This window comes from Pleurodeles waltl, chromosome 4_1 (genome assembly GCF_031143425.1).
Source record: "Pleurodeles waltl isolate 20211129_DDA chromosome 4_1, aPleWal1.hap1.20221129, whole genome shotgun sequence".
Taxonomy (NCBI): domain Eukaryota; kingdom Metazoa; phylum Chordata; class Amphibia; order Caudata; family Salamandridae; genus Pleurodeles; species Pleurodeles waltl.
This window is the reverse complement of record NC_090442.1, coordinates 305,027,734-305,047,643: the sequence shown is the minus strand read 5'-3', so window position 1 is coordinate 305,047,643 and position 19,910 is coordinate 305,027,734. Positions and strand designations below refer to the sequence as shown.

Here is a 19,910-nt window from a genome sequence, read left to right as displayed (position 1 = left end):
TGCTTATGTTTGCCTGAGCTACTTTTGTGTTTTGAGGTGTGTGCATGCTTGTCTGATGGTGTGCTTGGGATAGGCTGGGGTACAGGGGACTGGGTCTGGGTGGAGGAAGTTGGAGGGGGGAGGCTAGAGACAGGGACAATGGCTGCTCAGTGCTGAGGCCAGAGATTGCAGGGATCGATGAAGGGCAGCCTGACCAGAATGAATGCCCTCCAGGAATGCATTATCGTGTTGCAACTCCCTTTCTACACCCTGGATGGCATTCACAATGGTAGACTGCCCAACAGTGAGTGACCTGAGGAGGTCAATGGCCTCCTCACTGAGGGCAGCAGGGGTGACAGGGGCAGGGGCTGAGGTGCCTGGGGCGAAGGTGATACGCACCCTCCTGGGTGAGCGGGCACGGGCGAAGGCTGAGGGGCTGCTGGAAGGGGGGTGCTGGTAGGGGGGTGGTGGCTGTACCTGTAGAAGTGGGGGGCACAGATGGTGCCGCCACCACAAGGGAGGTCCTCTCGGCGGACGAGTCCGTGTCGCTGTTTGGTGATCCGGTGACCGACGTGAAGCTCCCCTCGCCCTCCGTCCCACTGGTGTATACGGAGTCCATGGTGTGGCCCTCCACGGCCATGTGGGATGCAGCTCCCTCGTGCTCCGGTGCCGCTGTACCTCCGCCTGATGATGCTGATGCACAAAAGAACAGGGAGAGCACAAAAAGGGGGGGACGACAGAAGAAAGACAGGTTGAGTGCATGGCTCACTGCTACCGTTGGCGGACAATACAGACACAGCAGCCCCCTGCACTACGCCGTGCTCTTGGCCTCTACAGATACAATTCCTGGGATCTGGCCTACATGGCTATGGTGGACATCTGCACACATAGATGACACAGGGGCATGTATACCTGTACTTGGCACTCTACAGAGGTGGGGTGGAGTGCCACATGGCCTGCATTCCGGAAGGGCCCAGCCTAGGTAACTCGCCCTGGCCTAGGGAAACCCACAGCCCTCCTCCCCCACCCAGACCCCTCCACTGCGCGCAAAGTCCGCTGAATGATGTTGTACTCACCCCCTTGTGTCTGCTGTGATGCCCTCAAGCGCCCATCCAACTCCGGGTAGGCCACCGTCACGATCTGGAACATCAGGGGGTTATGGTTCGACGGGCACCCCTCCCACGTTGGGAGGCCATCCCCAGCTGAGCCTCCGCAGTCTTCTTGCTCCAGCGGCGAATGTCCTCCCATCTTTTACGGCAGTGGGTGCCCCGTCTCTGGTGGACCCCCAGGGTCCGGACGTCCTTGGCGATGGCACGCCAAATGTCCTTCTTCTGGTGGGCACTGACCTACATGACATGTACAGGGGAAGAAGAGAAGTCATTACCAACTGCACCATCGAAGTGAGTGGCCCCCATCCCTACCCTTGCCATGTGGCACATGCATTCACACTCCTTCATGCTCGCTGAACTCTGCCCCCTTCCTTCTCACAACCAGCCCTCTCCACACAGGCATAGCCCATACAAGGTGCTCCCTGTGTACTTACCTGTTGGTCTGGAGGACGATAGAGTAGCGTGTACTGGGGGAGGACCCCGTCGACTAGCTTCTCCAACTCCAGAGCAGTGAAGGCAGGGGCCCTTTCCCCAGACGCAGCAGCCATTGTCTCTTCCAGACCGAGGTCACAGCAGCACTTGCAGTGTAGGTCCTCTCCTGTCGAAGATCAGGTATCGAGTGATTGAACAGATAGAAAATGGCGGTCACGTCCGCGGCGGTGACATCCGCGGCGGTGCGTATCATCCCCGCCGGCGCACTTCATCATTGGCTCCTGGGACCCATAGGGTCCAATGTTAACCAATGCAGCATTGCGCCGCGGTCTACGACCGCCTACCGCGACGGTGTACAACGCCAGCGCAAATACCTCACATCCCATTGTCCCAGTTTAGAGGTCAGACAGCCGCCATTTCAGGGGCCCACATGGCTTCATTTACTACCTCGTCACACATACCTAGGCCTACACTCAACACACATACAGGAAGAGTTTTGTATTTGGTGTCGTGTTCTGTGTAGCTGTGGGTACATACCTGGGAATTTGTTGACTCTGTGGTCGCTGTTGTCCTTCTTAGGCACCGTCAGCTGGGACATTTGAGGAGATGGCAGAATCCTCCGGTGTACCGACCGCTGGTGGACCTGTTAACAATGGAGGAGCAACATTTGATCATCACCTACAGGTTTGACGGTGCCACAATCCAGGAACTGTGTACCCAGTTGGAGCCAGACCTGATCTCACCAATCCGCCATCCCACAGGAATACCCCCTGAAGTGCAAGTGCTATCAGTGCTCCATTTCCTTGCAAGTGGGTCATTTCAGACAACAGTGGCCATGGCATCAGGGATGTCCCAGCCTATGTTTTCCAACGTGTTGTCCAGAGTGTTGTCTGCCCTGCTGAAACACGTAAGGAGCTACATCGTTTTCCCTAAGGTGGAGGATTTGACTACAGTGAAAGGTGACTTCTATGCCCTGGGACATATCCTCAACATCATAGGTGCTATTGATGGCACCCATGTAGCTCTGGTCCCCCCACGCAGGAGTGAACAGGTGTACAGGAACTGGAAGAGTTATCATTCCATGAATGTACAGATGGTATGTTTGGCAGACCAGTACATCTCCCAGGTAAATGCTATGTTCCCTGGCTCAGTGCATGACGCCTACATCCTGCGGAATAGCAGCATCCCGTATGTGATGGGTCAACTCCAGAGGCACCGTGTGTGGCTATTAGGGGACTCTGGTTACCCCAACCTGTCATGGCTATTGACCCCAGTGAGGAATCCCAGGACCAGGGCAGAGGAACGCTACAATGAGGCCCATGGGCGGACTAGGAGGGTGATCTAATGCACCTTCAGCCTCCTGAAGGCCAGGTTCAGGTGCCTCCATATGACAGGTGGTTCCCTATTCTACTCACCATGGAAGGTGTGCCAGATCATCATCGCCTGCTCAATGCTTCACAATCTTGCTTTGCGACGCCAGGTGCCTTTTCTGCAGGAGGATGGTCCAGATGACGGAGTTGTGACAGCTGTGGAGCCTGTGAAGCCTGTGGACAGTGATGAGGAGGAAGCTGAGGAAGAAGACATAGACAACAGGGAGTCAGTCATACAGCAATATTTCCAGTGACACACAGGTGAGAACAATTGTTTTACTATTACATTCACTTTCACACTTCTACCTCTATCCTGTCTGTCAATTAGTAGCAGTATTTGGTAACTGAGTTGTACATTTCCCTTACAGTTTCACAGGTGTGGTTACCAACGTGTGTCATCTGCTTGCATCCTTCATGGACTTGTGATATGTGACATAGGTATGTTGGCATTACATTTGAAAAGGCATTTTGTCACTGTCATTGCTAATATACATTTTCAAAATCACAGACTGACTCCAGATTGTTTTGTGGTTCAAGGGTGTTTATTGAAGTGCTATTTATTGGAGGGGGTGGTAAAATGGTGATGGGTGATGGTGGAGGAATGTCCATGGCAGAGTCCATTCTATAAGTCTCACAGGTGCATTGCCCATGTGGGCATAGGAAGTGGAGCTGGGGCAGTTTAAGGTTCGACAGGGTTACAAAGTGAGACAGTGGGAGGACAATCAGGGTGGTCTCATTTCCGAGCTGGGGTCTTGCCATCTTGCTCTTTCCTGTTCCTGGATCTCAGGGACCGCTTGCGGGGTGGTTGTCCGTCTGCAGGGGGTGGGGTGCTGGTGTGGTGGTCCTGTGGCGGGGTGTCCTGTCCACTAGCGCCGGCGGAGGTGGTGGGCAGTTCATCGTCCATGCTAGTGTCAGGGGCCCCTTGGAGTGCGCAGGTGTCCCTCATGGTCTTTTGTATGTCCTTCAGCACCCCTACGATGGTGCCCAGCGCGGAGCTGATGGTTCTGAGCTCCTCCCTGAACCCCAAATACTGTTCGTCCTGCAGGCGCTGGGTCTCCTGAAACTTGGCCAGGACCGTAGCCATCGTCTCATGGGAGTGGTGGTATGCTCCCATGATGGAGGAGAGGCCCTCGTGGAGAGTGGGTTCCCTTGGCCTGTCCGCCCCCTGTCGCACAGCAGCCCTCCCAGTTCCCCTGTGTTCCTGTGCCTCCGTCCCCTATACCGTGTGCCCACTACCACTGCCCCCAGGTCCCTGTTGTTGTTGGGGTGGTGGGTTACCCTGGGTTCCCTGTACTGGTGGACACACAGCTGATTGACGTGTCCTGGGTACAGAGGTATGGGCCCACTGGGTGGGTGCTGTGCTGGTGTTACCAGAGGGTGGAAGGTCAGTGTTGGGCTCTGCCTGTTCAAGGGGAACCGACTGTCCCGAGGCCCACGATGGTCCGGGCTGGTCATCTGGATCCAGTTGGCCAGAGCTGCTGTCGTCACTGTGGGCCTCTTCTGTGGGTGGAGTGGAGATGTCTGGACCCTCCTGTGTGGTGACGTTATGTACTGGTCCTGCAGGGGTATTAGAGCATAATTATTGCATGTGTGTGTGTCATGGTGTGCAATGGGTGGGTGTGCGTGTACCCCAGTGCAAGCAGTCCTGTGTGGGGGCTTGTATGATGATGGTTGGGGGGTTGTTATGGGTATGTGCAGTGAGCATGCTTTAGTGCTGGGTATCCATGCTTAGTTGTGTCATGCAGGGCTTAGTGTTGGGATGCGTGGTTTGTGTTATTAGTACATTAGTGAGGAGTTGTAGTGATAGGGGAGGGGGTGAGGGTGGGCGTGTGTGATAGCATGCAGGTAGGGTGGGGGATATGATAGTTAAGATTTGACTTACCAGTGTCCATTCCTCCACCGACTCCTCCGAGGCCCTCAGGATGCATGATGGTCAAGACCTGCTCCTCCCATGTTGTTAGTTGTGGGGGAGGAGGTGGGGGTCCGCAGCCAGTCCGCTGAATCGCGATGTTGTGCCTGGAGACCACTGAACGCACCTTCCCCCGTAGGTCGTTCCACCTCTTCCGGATGTCCTCCCGATTTCTTGGATGCTGTCCCACAGCGTTGACCCTGTTGACGATTCTGCACCATAGCTCCATCTTCCAGGCTATGGAGGTGTGCTGCACCTGTGCTCCAAATAACTGTGGCTCTACCCATAGGATTTCCTCCACCATGACCCTGAGCTCCTCCTCGGAAAACCTGGGGTGTCTTTGGCGTGACATGGGGTGGTGTAGGTGATGTGTGGGGTGGTGTATGTGTTGATGAGTATGGTGATGTATGGTGGTGTGGGGTGTTTTGAGCGTGGATGTTGTATGGGTGATGGTGTTGTGTGCCTCTGTGTGGTGGGGTTGTCTATTGCTGTAGTCTCTCTCTGGCCTTCTTTCGGATTTTTTGGTCGTAGGGGTTTGTGGGTGATGTGGGTGTGTGCTTTATATTGTGTTGGGTGTGTGGGAGTGGTGTTTGTATGTGTGTCAGGTGTGTGTATTTGGAATTGTCCAATGTGGCGGTGTTTTGGAGATGTGTGTGTATTTTGAGCGTGGCGGTGTGTACCGCCAATGGAATACCGCGGTTGAAAGACCGCTGCGTGGATTCGTGGGTCGTGATAGCATGGCCGTGTTTCTGTTGGCGTGACAGTGGAGGTTTTGTTTTCGCCAGTTTATCACTGACCTTTGGTGTGGCGGACTTGTGTGGGTGTCTGAATTTCGGCGGATTCCGAGATGTGGGTCATAATAGCTGTGGCGGTATTCCGCAGCCGCGGCGGTGTATTGGCGGTCTTCTGCACGGCGGTAGGCGCCTTTTACCGCCAATGTTGTAATGAGGGCCTGTGTGTTTGAAAATGTCACTTTTAGAAAGTAGACGTTTCCTTGCTTAAACCATTCTGTGACTATGCCTCTTTGTGGATTCCCTGTCTGGGTCAGTTTGACAGTTGGGCTGTTTGCACCTCTCTCTAGACAGTGACACAAAGGGAGCTGGGTTATAGCCTGCATATCCTCATGACCCATCTGTGCTAGGAGGGAGGGGAGGCGTGGTCACTTACACCTGAAAGGGCTGTGCCTGCCCTCACACAATGCAGTCTCCAACCCCCTAGTGTGTGTCTGGGGCCTGGCCTGGGCAAGGCTGGATCTCATAAACAAGAGAGACTTCCTTTGAAGTAGGCCTACTTCAAAGGCCAAAATGGGTATAAGAAGGGCACCCAAACCCCTGAAAATTAGATCACTTCTGGACATCAAGAGGAACCTCTGCCAAGGAGAAGAGCTGAGGAGAAGTGCTGCCCTGCCTGTGACTGTGTTTTGTGGAGCTATCCTGCAGTTCCTGCTTCTTCTTGTGAAACGGGAGAAAGACTGGACTTTGTTCTGCATTCCTGCTTGTGAAGAAATCTCCAAGGGCTTGACCTGAGCTTGCTTCCTGTTGTTGAAGTCTCAGGGCCATCAAAGACTTTCCTTGCCAGCACCTGGACTCTCTGCTGAGACTCCTGCTCTGCCAATTGGTGCCCTATCCAGTTCCTGGGGGCTTTGAAAGGTGAAGCTGGCAGACTAGACTGACAATCCACGCACAGACCGATGTGCAGGGAAATTTTCGATGCACCTTCCAAGATGCGGCTGAGAAACAATGCGCCACCGGCTTGGTGGCTGAAATCTATGCTGCACTTACATCGCGGCTGGAAGATTGACGCATGCGGCTGGAGAAATGACATGCAACACCAGCTGACGGAGGCTGTTAACGTCGCAACCCCACATAGCGTGGTTTTCTGATACCATGCGACCGGATTTTCGATGCAAACCTTGCTCGGCATGGAAAAACGACGCAGAGCCTGCCCGGACCCGAAGTGCCTATCCAGATCGACGCATCGCTCCCCTGCAGAGAGGAAAAATGACACATGCCGACCCGACGGGAGGAGGAACGAGGCACGGTCTCGCTTGCGAGTGAGAAATCGACGCATCGCTGGCCTTTTCCAACACACACTCATCCGTGCAGTGTTATTTTGACAAACCCAGGTACTTTTTCACGCCAACAGTGTTAGCACTGTTTTCTAAGGATTTAAGATTCTTTTTGCTTTTTAATTCATAACTTGACTTGTGTATAGTGGATTTTTGTCGTTTTGGCCTTGTCTTGTTTAGATAAGTATTACCTATTTTTCTAAACCTATGTGATGTCATTTTGTAGTGTTTTTACTGAGTTACTGTGTGTGTTGGTGCAAATACTTTACATCTAGACTCTGAAGTTAAGCATGCTTGCTTGTGCCAAGCTACCAAGGGGGTCAGTGAGCGCCAACTGAGGGTGATTCTCCTTTACCCTGACTAGAGTGAGGGTCCTTGCTTGGACAGAGGGTAACCTGACTGCCAACTAAAGACCCCATTTCTAACAATAGCAAAAATTTAAACTTACACAGAAGTGCAAGTTTACCCTTACAGATCAGGCCATGAGTATCTTTCCTTGCAGGCTGTCCACCTCAGTGCCAGGACAACCCCTGGGGTCAGTATGCCCTACCAACATAAGTTATATCAAATTTCAATCTAATTGAGAGTTGGTTCTTATGTAACTAGCAGTTGAGATTTATAAGGCCCTTTTATAGGAACTCATTAAAGTGTACTCCAGTAGAAAAATGGTCAACATTATTCTTGTTTTTGATATAAAATCTTCCCTACTTTTTCACTGTTCCTGCTAAAAGGAACTGAAATCAGTCACGTGTAACAATTTCATGAATTTTCTTGAATTTTCTCTTTGCAGTGGCTACATTTTAATGAAAGCATTAAATAGGCAGTGATTACATTTTATTGAAAGTATTAATATCCCATATAGTAAATCGTGGTAAAAAAACGTTTCATAATTAGAGATCTCTGAACCTTAGATAGGCACTTAATGGTTTCTTTGAAGAGAACACTTCCTTTCTTTCTACTGTCACCAATGAAATACTTGCACTTGTAGGTCCACCAGTCAAACTGTCAACAATTCACTTCTTCCATCACATCTCCACATTACCTCTAGTAGGCTTTGGTGTAAATAAATGCCGCTGTAAAGCATTCATGAAAAACACACTTAAAATTCTAGGAAAGCTTTCTTTTGGACAGTCTACTCTAAATATTAATGTGAACAATTGAATATAAAGGTAAAAAGGGTTTTCAAACATGAAATTAAAAAAAAGTCGGAAAAAGTACATATTTGAGTGGAAAATATATCGATTCTGAGCCCTGCAAAATAGTATTGTTACTACTCAAACGTGAATTGTAATCATGTTGACAGTAAACAGGAAAATGAATTGAAGCAGGATGCAAATATTGGGCCCGATTTATATTTTGGTGCATGGTCTGTTTCTCCACCACAGCGACTGAATAAATTGCGGAGGTGATACCCACCAAATCTTTAAATGTCCGCTGGCCCATTTCAAGATTGACAGGAACCACCATCATGGTGATTGCTGCCACTGTAATATATTTTTGACAGACACCTCTGTCATGTCAGATTTTTTTTTTTTTTCAAAAGAAAATCCCAACGCGTGATTGTCGTTTTTTAAAATAAACAAAATAATGCCTCCCTCATCATGGCAGTCTCCTCACGTGGTGAGGGGGACTTGAGCATCTTTCATTTCCTCTTACCATCTGCTTTTTTCCTGGAGGTGACAGGCATTGAAAAATGACTATGGCCCTGATTCTAAGCTTGGCGGGCGGCGGTAGCCGCCCGCCAAGCGGGAACCGCCAGAAGACCGTACAGCGGTCAAAAGACCGCGGCGGTCATTCTGGGTTTCCCACTGGGCTGGCGGGCGACCGCCGAAAGTCCGCCCGCCAGCCCAGCGGGAAACACCCTTCCCACGAGGAAGCCGGCTCAGAATGGAGCCGGCGGAGTGGGAAGGTGCGACGGGTGCAGTTGCACCCGTCGCGAATTTCAGTGTCTGCAAAGCAGACACTGAAATTCTTTGTGGGGCCCTCTTACGGGGGCCCCTGCAGTGCCCATGCCATTGGCATGGGCACTGCAGGGGCCCCCAGGGGCCCCACGACACCCCATACCGCCATCCTGTTCCTGGCGGGCGAACCGCCAGGAACAGGATGGCGGTATGGGGTGTCAGAATCCTCATGGAGGCGCAGCAAGCTGCGCCGCCATGGCAGATTCCCATGGGCAGCGGAAAGTCGGCGGTACACCGCCTGCTTTCCGCTTCTGGCCGCGGCTGTACCGCCGCGGTCAGAATGCCCGGCGGAGCACCGCCAGCCTGTTGGCGGTGCTACCGCCAACCTCCGCCATGGAGGTATTTACCGCCAGGGTCAGAATGACCCCCTATATGTCTGCCTATCTCAATTAGGTGGGTGTACATATAGCCAAATCTCAGATGGCCCTTACTCAAACGGGCTGTCAAAAGAGCATTACCAAGGCGAAGGCAGAGTAGTCTCCACTGTCATCAAACTATGATTTAAGGTAAAATTAGACGGGCAGGTCATTATGTTGGTGAGGAGGGCACTCCTTCACAATTTAGATGCAGTTCCCTCTGCGCCAGCATATCATTCAGGCTCATTGGTTTCAATCAAACTATTTCATCTGTAAAATATACACACCATTATAGAACTGTCCTCTTGCACAGCAAACTATATTCAGAATATGTCTTACCCCATACACCTTCTTGGCACCTGCTTTGGCAGCAAACATTGAAAGTATTCCAGTACCACTTCCAACATCCAGAACGACTTTATCCTTAAAAACATGCTTATTGTGGTACATGGCATTTCTGTATGTTAGTGTACGAACTTCGTCCTTTAACATTTCCTGTATGAAAAAAAACAGATATTTATGTCTGCCATTAATACATCAAAGAATTTAGGACAAATATACATATAGGTGATCAAGACCCTGGGTGAAGTCTAAACGGGTGCTATTCTGCCAAAGAAGCAATAAACTTGACTGCAACTGAGCAGAATCCGGAGTGCTTATTATTCCCACTGCGAGGGTGGTGAGGATAGTTTCATTGGATAGATATATGTATATATATAAACAAAACCGTAGCGCCCCAATCCATACCAACTGAGCACACACAAAGTCTCAGATAATGCCTATTTTTATTGCATATCATGTTATATTAACAAAGTAAAGACAATACAGTATCCCAACATTGCATGACTGGAGATCAAGTGCAAAGCCTGGCACCTGAATGTATATTATTTACCCTATTTCTCTTATATCAGTTTAAAACTCCAGTGCTTTTAAATTAATAAGTACAACAAAATAGTTTTATGTTGCCTCATATAGACTATCATGCAGAGTGTATGAAAATTATGTTTTGAACAGTGGAAGGCAGTGAGGCAGAAACCCCAATTTGTTAAGCACCATGCCCCTGATAGCTGGGCCACCTACCCCATACCTCCATGCATTTTATGATCTGAAGCCTCTCTCATCCATAGACCTTTTTCACAATCTTCCCTTCACATAAGCAAAGTAGGTTTCACACTGTGGAGGCCGGTGAAATATGTAAGTGTTGGGGCAGAAAGAACGAACCAGCATGAATTTCGCTGTGCCGGCAAAATTGTTCTGAGGACGGTTTGTGGCCTGGGATTAAGATTTGACCCAGACATTAGTGAAACATCAATGACAATAGGAATAGCTGTTGCTGTTCACCTCATAAAAACTCCTCAGTAAAGGCAGGGCTTAATTTGACCCAGTGGTTGCTGGTGGGGACACCAGCACTTATTTTTGGGGACTGGCACTTTTTATTTTTCTGTATGATACATTTACTGGGAGGAAAAGACAGAAAAACTAACAGAGCAGAAAAAGCAGAGTTAGAGAAAGTTGAAAAAAACGGTACATAGGGAGAACGCAGGAGTCTGTAAGGGTAAGATAATGGGACACGGAGTGTCTGGTAGTTAATCAAAGAAGTGTCTTCTAGACTACACAGCCGTGGAATTTCATTCACATTTAATGAGGAGAGTTTTGAGCACTGGCACTCATTCGATTACAAATAAAGCAGTGAGTACAGGCATATGAGCTGATAATGAACATCCTCAGATAGAGAGCAGGTGAATTGTTGTAAAAGAGTTATAATGGGTGCAGAATTTAAAACAACATCCTCGGTCTGAATAAGCCTCAGTCATCACTCACTCCGAGCAACTACAAAAGCCACCGCCATCTAAGGTTCGAACCAGAGACTTCAATCTCAACCACCCTCCAAACCATCAGCCCACGCATCCACTCAAGAATCTCGAAATCCGTTGCATGCAAACAACCACATTTACATTCTCCATATTGTTTGCAAGGCTTCTGTTTAAAAAAAATATTCACACCACAACCACTGATCACGAAAAACGCAGGTGAAGAAGGAAATCATTCAGTTTGAGCCCACTTGTTCCTGAGACTCCCATCATAGCTACTGCTGCAGTAACCTCTCTGTTAGTATTGGCACCAGAAGAGTTACTCTTGAAATCCTGAGTAAACTGCCAGACGTTTTATGAGTAAACTGATAGAATTTGGATTTGACCATGACATTCAAGGTACTGGAAGGCCCTAATTGCAATGGCACTCTAGTTCTGTTCTAAATTTACAGTTTATGCCTCGTAGTTACTATCAGGTAAGACGTGACTAGCGCCCTATTTCACCCATTTGTGACAGAGTAGTCTATGCTGTAAATACTACAGAAAACCTGTGCTTTAGTTTATGCCATAGTTGAGTTGTTTAGCATACAGTTGATAAAACTACATTTATTACATGAATATGGATTCATTTAAACATCATTTGAAAAGTCCCTGAAAGTGAACTGTTTGTTAATCTACTTCATTACAACAGGTTTGATTTATTTGACATAAAATGCCCCAGAGAAATACAGCAATTATTTAGCAATTAAAAATATGAGTGATTTGATTATGTGCTGCCACAGTCTCAATAAACGTAGCTATTCAAATAAAAGGTTAGCAATGCCTTTTGATAACACTCTTGATTGAGGAACCAGTTACAGAATGTGTAAATTAAGTAAATGGCACAGCGACATTTTATGGAGGAATCAAAATCATTCAATCGACCTACTGCTTTAGAATACATAAGTGACAGGTACTCGTTTTTCCATGTAAACATTGAAGACGGACTGTGGCAAAAGGAAGGATTCTCAAGTCATGTGATCACACAGAGCTGAAGTGTACAACGCCCACTGATACTGAAACTCATAATTGCTATTAAAAAAAATCCTAGCTTATGCTCAAGAATTTTCGATTCTATTAAGGACACGGAGAAGATGATTATGCTTTCTCTCTCTTTACTGACTCAAACAACAACCAATCAAAACCCAATATGAAACACAAAATAAACTACAAACCCCACGAACCCACCGTCCCTAAGACCTCACCCACCTTGTCATCATCCGCCAATCACCAACACCTTAGATCATCAACACCAGGAGACACCATCTTGCTGCCTATTTCTTTGTAATATAGCAAGTCCAACAGGCAACGAGTCAATCAAAACTTCTAAGATGCAACAGGTATCCACACTGGAACCAATCTGCACCAAACACTACTGGAACAGTGAAACCCCAAACCCGAGTCAGCCTTCTGCTATGAATATAGAAAAGAATCTAAAGTGATAATACTGGACATCACAAGGGCGGGCAAACATCAGAAAAAACTTGTGCAATATGTGAAATTCAACATCTATCAATGGCATGTATAAATATCAAACAGACAAAACTACCTATTCAATCATCATATAGGTGGGATAATCCTCGCTGCTTTAATAGAAATGAAAATTCATGTCACGAAATCTAGACATTTGTTGATTCTATGTTAGAACTGGTGGCTCAGATTATGTTTATTTAAAGTTGATCCACCACAGTAGTACCCAGAGGCACAATCGGTTTATAATAGAAATGCTTGAATGAAGGCTCAGAGGACCAATCCACAGCTTTAAGAATGTCCTCCAACCATGAACTTGACAAAATAGCCTCAGATGCCATTGCTCCCTGAGCAGAGTGAGCTCCAAACTTACTCATCTCAGTACTTGGCTCAGCCATAATCCACCTGACCATCTAACCAAAGGTGGTAGCAGAGACCGGTTTGAAAGGTTTCTGAATTGATGACAACAATTGCCCAGACTTGTCAGAACTAATGGACTTAATACATTTCTCATAGGCTTTAAGACATTTCACACACATAGCTTGGCATTATATGGTACATGCAGTATAGACAATGCATCTAGAAAACATTTTTGTACATCTAGAGATGGAGAAAGAAACTCCTTCTGAAGTGAATTCTTTACCTGTTAAATCCAAAGCTCTGAAGTCTGAGGTTCTGTGACAAGACACCAAACTTAGAAGCTTAGTTAATTTCGACAACAACTGCTTAGGTGACAAAAAAGAGTTGTCCGGACAACCCTCAAAAAAGCATAAACAACAGTGACATTCCATAAATCAGAATATCTAGGTTTAGGAAGATTGGCAACCTTGGTACCTTTTAGCAATTTACAGACCAAAGGATGCATACTGTTAGACTTTTCATCCTTGGCGTAGTCTCCCTTAACCTTTTGCCTCTGTTCCCCAGGTTGTTGATGTGTGCTAGACTCTGATTTTACTGTTTTGGTACTCTGGGCACTTTACCACTGCTAACCAGTGCTAAAGTTGCAAGTGCTCTTTTACAAAATGCGTATGTAGTTGGCTTATCCATGATTGGCATATTTAATTCACTATAAGTCCCTAGTAAAGTGCACTAGAGGTGCCAGGGCCTGTAAATCAAATGCTACTAGTGGGCCTGCAGCACTGGTTGTGCCACCCACATAAGTAGCTCTGTAATCATGCCTCAGACCTGCCACTGCATTGTCTGTGTGTGCAGTGTTAACTGTAAATTCGAATTGCAAGTGTACCCACTTGCCAGGCCCAAACCTTCCCTTTTCCTACATGTCAGACACCCCTAAGGTAGGCCCTCAGTAGCCCCAAGGGCAGGGTGCAGTGTATGGTTAAGGTAGGACATATAGGCCCTCATTACAACATTGGCGGTAAATGCCGCCTACTGCCATGCTGACGGCCGCCAACATACCGTGACCGCGTCGGTATACCACTACGGGTATTATGACCCACACAGAGAAAGTCGCCACTATACAGACACCCACACAAGTCCGCCAGCCCAAAGGTCAGTGATAAACTGGCGGTACTAAAACCCACACCGTTACGCCAACAGAAATACGTGCACAGTATCAGGATCCACGTATCACTGCAGCGGTCTTTCAACCGCAGTAAACCATTGGCAGTACACACCGCTGCGCTCAAAATACACACACACCAACAAAACTACACCACATTGGACAATGCAAAATACACACACCTGAGACACATACACACACCACACCAACACACTCAGACCACTATAAAACACACACCCACATTACCCACACTCCTTCCTAAGAAAAAAAAGATTTCTAACTGACAGAGAGACAAGCCAGGAGCACCCACTCAATCTGAGCCACATAACACCATCACCCATACACCATCCACGCACCTCACAGCACACACCCCAAAACATCACCCCACACACCCTCACACATACCACTCACACCACATCCATGGCACCCTAAAGACACCCCAGGTTTTCAGAGGAGGAGCTAAGGGTCATGGTGGATGAAATCATCCGGGTAGAGCCACAGCTATTCGGATCACAGGTGCAGCAGACGTCCATTGCAAGGAAGCTGGAGATATGGCAGAGAGTCGTGGACAGGGTCAATGCCGTGGGACAGAACCCCCAAACAAGGGATGAGGAAGAGGTGGAACGACCTACGGGGGAAGGTGCATTCTGTGGCTGCAAGACACCAGGTAGCTGTACAGAGGACTGGCGGTAGAGTCCCAACTCCTCCCCCCACAACTAACAACATGGGAGGAGCAAGTCTTGGCAATAATGCATCGTGAGGGCCTCGCAGGAGTAGCAGGAGGACTGGACTCTGGTAAGTCAAATCTTTACTACTGTATCACCCCCACCCTACTTGCATGCCATCACAAACACCCACCTCTACCCTCACCCCCATCTCTCCACCTCCTCACATATACCCAACCATCACAACCCACCCATCCCAATACCAAGCCCTGCATGCCACACCAATGCATGGACAGCCATCACAGACCTGCATGGACATCCATCACTAAAGCATGCACATTAGAGAGAATCACCTTGCCCACAAAATCCCCACTCACACAAGGCAAAGCTGACAGGGCAATCACAACCATACACGGAAACACAACCATGCACAAGATGGCACACGCAGATACAATAACACTGCATTTACTTCTTGGGTGAGTAGTACAGGGATCCTGTCAGATGGAGGCACCGGAACCTGGCCTTCAGGAGGCCAAAGGTTCTTTCAATGATCCTCCTTGTTCACCCATGTGCCTCATTGTAACGTTCCTCTGCCCTTGTCCTGGAATTCCTCACTGGGGTCAATAGCCATGAGAGGTTGGGGTAACCAGAGTCACCTGCAAATAATCGAGGGATACCTGTTAGACATACACTCACCCTTAGGGATATCCCCACACCCATCTACCTACATCAACTGGGTGGGGACCATCGGCTCACCTATTAGCCACACCCTGTGCCTCTGGAGTCGAGACATCACATATGGAATGCTGCTATTCCTCAAGAAAAAGGTATTGTGCACAGAGCCAGGATACTTGGTATTCACATGGGATATGTACTGGTCCGCCAAACACACCATCTGCACATTCAGAGAATGATAGCTTTTCCTTTTCCTGAACACTTGTTCATTCATCCGGGGTGGGACAAATGCTATATGTGTACCTTGAATGGCACTAATGATGTTGGGGATATGTCCCAGGGCATAGAAGTCAGCTTTCACTGTAGCCAAATCCTCCACCTGTGGGAATACGATGTAGCTGCGCATGTGTTTCAGCAGGGCAGACAAAACTCTGGTCAACACGTTGGAGAACATAGGCTGTGAAATCCCTGATACCATGGCCACTGTCACTTGGGAGGAACCACTTGCCAGGAAATGGAGCACTGACAGGACCTGCACTAGAGAGGGGATACCTCTGGGGTGGCAGATAGCTGAAATCAGGTCTGGCTCCAATTGGGCACACAGTTCTTGGATTGTGGCCCTATCAAGTCTGTAGGTTAGGATAATGTGTCTGTCCACCATTGTTGCCATGTTCACCAGGGGTCTGTACACTGGAGGATGTCTCCATTTCATATTCATCCTCAGCGGTTGAAGTCTAGGGAGGAAAACGGTGAGCAGAGGGTCATATTCACAAATCTATTGAAATAATGATGCATCTCTACATTTACAGAACCAGTATGTGAATCCGAGAGTCAGTTGATGTGTCAATGTCTGCTGTGACGAAGTTAGGTGCCATGGCCTGTGCCCCCCTAAAATGGCGGCTGCCTGATCTGTGAGTAGGGACAAGTGGAAATGAGGTAATTCCGCTTGCGTTGTGTGCCGTTGCTGTCAGCGGTCGACGAACGCCTCGCAGCTTCGCATTGGTTAACATTAGGCCCTATGGGTTCCAGGAGGCAATGGCAATGTACGCCGGCGGTGATGGTACACACCGCTGCGGACGTGACTGCCATTCTCTATCTTTTCACTCACTTGCTACCTGACCTTCAACAAGAGAGGACCTACACTGCAAGTGCTGCTGTGAGCTGTGTCTGGAAGCGACAATGGCTCATGTGTCTGGGGAAAGGGCCCCTGCCTTCACTTCGGAGGAGTTGGAGAGACTGGTGGATGGGGTCCTACCCCGGTACACTTTACTCTATGGTCCTCCAGACAAACAGGTGAGTACACTGTGAGCATGATGCGTGGGCCATGAAGGTATGGAGTGCTGTGTGTGTAAGCCACATGTAGGGGGTGGCTGAGGTGTTCTGGGCAGAGTGCTGCATGTATGGTGGTCAATGTATGTGCGTAAGGGGATGGGAGGGATATGGTGGTCCATGAGTATGACAGTCCGGACGGTATGACTAATCCCTTTTCTGCTGTATTTTTCCTGCAGGTCAGCGCCCATCAGAAAAAGGGTATTTGCCGTGTCATGGCCAAGGAGGTGCGGACTCGGGGGTCTTTGACAGGCAGGGCACCCACTGCCGCAAACAGTGGGAGGACATGCGCCGCTGGGCAAGGAAGATGGCGGAGGCCCAGCTGGGGCTGGCCTTCCAAAGAGGAAGGGTGCCCGTCGTACCCTGACCCCCCGATGTTCCGCTTCCTGGCAGTGGCCTATCCAGAGTTGGATAGGCGCTTGAGGGCATCACGGCAGCCACAAGGGGGTGAGTACAAATTCAGAATCATGACTTTGCGCGTGTTAAGGTTTTACGTGGGTGGGGATGTGGACTGTGGGTGCCCCTAGGCCAGGGCGAACATGGCAGGGTACGTTTCTTTTTGGGCAGGGTCTGAAGCACTCCAACCCCAATGGTGTTAGTGGGCATCAACTACTGGTCAGGGCCCTGTTTGTTTCAGGTGAGCAATTGATGGCATTATGCTATGTACCCCATGGGTTGGTGACTATCTTTGTAACTGGTAGTGCATGGCCTAGTGCATAGGGCTGCCTCCTGTGTGTTGTATACGCCAATGGTAGTGTTGTTGCTGGCATTGACCAAGTGTATCCTCTCTGTCTTCCCCCCCCTTTTTGTTTTGTCACCCTGTCCTTGTGTGCATTAGCATCATCTGGCAGAGGAACAGAGGCACCAGTGACAGAGGGAGCTGCATCCCACATGGGCCTGGAGGCCGAATCCACCAACAGTGAGGGCACCAGTGGGACGGAGGGCGAGGGGAGCACCACGACGGAGACAGGAGGGGACACTACAGACAGCGACTCCTCCTCCGATGGCAGCTCCCTGGCAGTGGCGGACACGTGTGTGCCCACCCCAACAACATATACAGCTGCCACCCCCCTACCAGCACTTCCCTCCCAGCAGCCCCTCAGCGTGTTTCCCGTGCCTGCTCACCCAGGAGGGTGGGCATCTCCTTCGCCCCAGGCATCTCAGGCCCTGCCCCAGTCAGCCCTGCTGCCCTCACTGAGGAGGCTACTGACCTCCTGATATCCCTCACTGTTGGGTAGTCAACCATTCTGAATGCCATCCAGGGTGTCGAGAGGCATTTGCAACACACAAATGCATACCTGGAGGGCATTCACTCTGGCGTGGCGGCCCAACAGAAAGCATTTCAGGCTCTGGCCTCCGCACTGATGGCAGCCATTGTCGCTGTCTCCAGCCTCCCCCCTCCAACTTCCTCTACCCAGTCCCAATCCCCTCAACCCCAGCCTATCCCAAGCACACCTTCAGACCAGCATTCACCCAAATCAACACATAGAAGTGGCTCAGGCAAACACAAGCACCACACTTCATCTCACAGGCACTCACACAAGCACCATCCCCATGCAAACATACCAATATCCACTGCATCCACTGTGTCCCCTTCCTTCTCATCGTCCACCTCCCCCCCAGTAGCATCTCCACTCACACCTGCATGCACTACATACTCATCCACTACCTCCATCACCAGCACGCCCATCACTACACACCTCTCACTGGCAGTCACCACCCCCACATCCATGCACACATCCCCTGTGTCCTCTCCCACTGTGTCTATGACCCCTCTTCCCAAATTACACAAGCGCAAGCACACACCCACCCAACAGCCATCCACCTCACAACAGCATCCAGCTCATGCACCTGCACCCAAACACAGCAGACTGACACCTACTACAAGCACTCCCTCTTCCTCCACTCCCAAACCTTCACCCTCTTCCTGCCCCAATGTCCCTAAGAAGCAGTTCCTAGCAAACATTGACCTCTACCCCCGCTATCCCCCTGTCCTTCACCTCAGGCCAGGGTGGCCAAAACCCAGCCCAGCACCTCAGCCACCAAGTCCACATCCGCTGTGGTTTCTGCAGCTGTCAGCGGCTCAAAGGGGGCACCCGTCAGCCCAGCCAGTGTGCCACCAACCCCTGCCAAGGCCGAGAACATTCCACCACCTGGCAAGGTGAAGAAGGGGACAGCATCCAGCAAGGGGAAGGAGCCACAACCACCAAGCAAGGCCACCTCAAAGACTCCAGCTGCCAGACCCAAAGTGACATCCCCTTCTGCCAAGGGCAGGAAGGGACACAAAACACCAGCCAAGGCACTTCAGCCGTCCCAGCCTGCAGGTGAAGGCCTGTTGGCTATCAGCACAACCGCCAGCACCGCCACCTGCACCGCCGCAAGCACCACTACTGTCTGCAGCATCAGCCCCAGTGGGCAGCCGTCCGAGGCTGCAGGAGAAGGGCTGGAGTCTCCCCCCACCACTGGCAGCACAGGGACCTGCACCGCGGCCAGCACCGCCACCTGCACAGCCGCAAGTACTGCCGCAAGCACCGCCACCTGCACCGCTGACAGTAGCACCACTGCCAGCAGCAGCAGCCCCAGTGGGCAGCTGTCCGAGGCTGCAGGAGAAGGGCTGGAGCCTCACCCCCACCACTGGCAGCACCCCTACCAGCACCGGCACTACCACCACTGTAAAGCCGTAGCCGCCGGCGGATGGAATGTAGCCCTGCCTTCATTGACTATCATGCATCCTGGTCACTGCAGATCTTGTGGTTCTGACACCCAGGTGAGGGACTGTGACCTGGCACCCCCCAAGTGCTGCATCACTGGGCACAAAACCCCCTCCAGAACCAGTGGGGAAAGGCATCCACTCACCCTATCCTTGGCAGGATGAAGCACAGTGGACACAAAGCCCCCTCCAGAACCAGTGGAGAAAGGCATCCACTCACCCTATCCTTGGCAGGATGAAACACACTGGGCGCAAAGCCCCCTCCAGAACCATTGGGGAAAGGCATCCACTCACCCTATCCTTGGCAGGATGAAGCACACTGGGCACAAAGCCCCCTCCAGAACAAGTGGAGAAAGGCATCCACTCACCCTATCCTTGGAAAGATGAAGCACACTGGGCACAAAGCCCCCTCCAGAACCAGTGGGAGAAGTCACCCACTTGAGAGACTGTGGCTTTGCACTCCCCAGGACCAAGCAGTGGGCAAACCACCTACTTGAGAGACTGCGAC

At 50.1% G+C, this 19,910-nt stretch overlaps 1 protein-coding gene across 1 annotated transcript in view; it reads right to left on the bottom strand.

The window, feature by feature from the left end:
- The window catches only part of PRMT8 (protein arginine methyltransferase 8), an 880,536-nt gene that overhangs the window by 393,840 nt on the left and 466,786 nt on the right, over positions 1–19,910 (bottom strand). Inside the window, exon 3 of the mRNA XM_069230053.1 lies at positions 9,524–9,679. Coding sequence (XP_069086154.1) covers positions 9,524–9,679 — 156 coding nt within the window. The remainder of the gene's footprint in view (positions 1–9,523; positions 9,680–19,910) is intronic.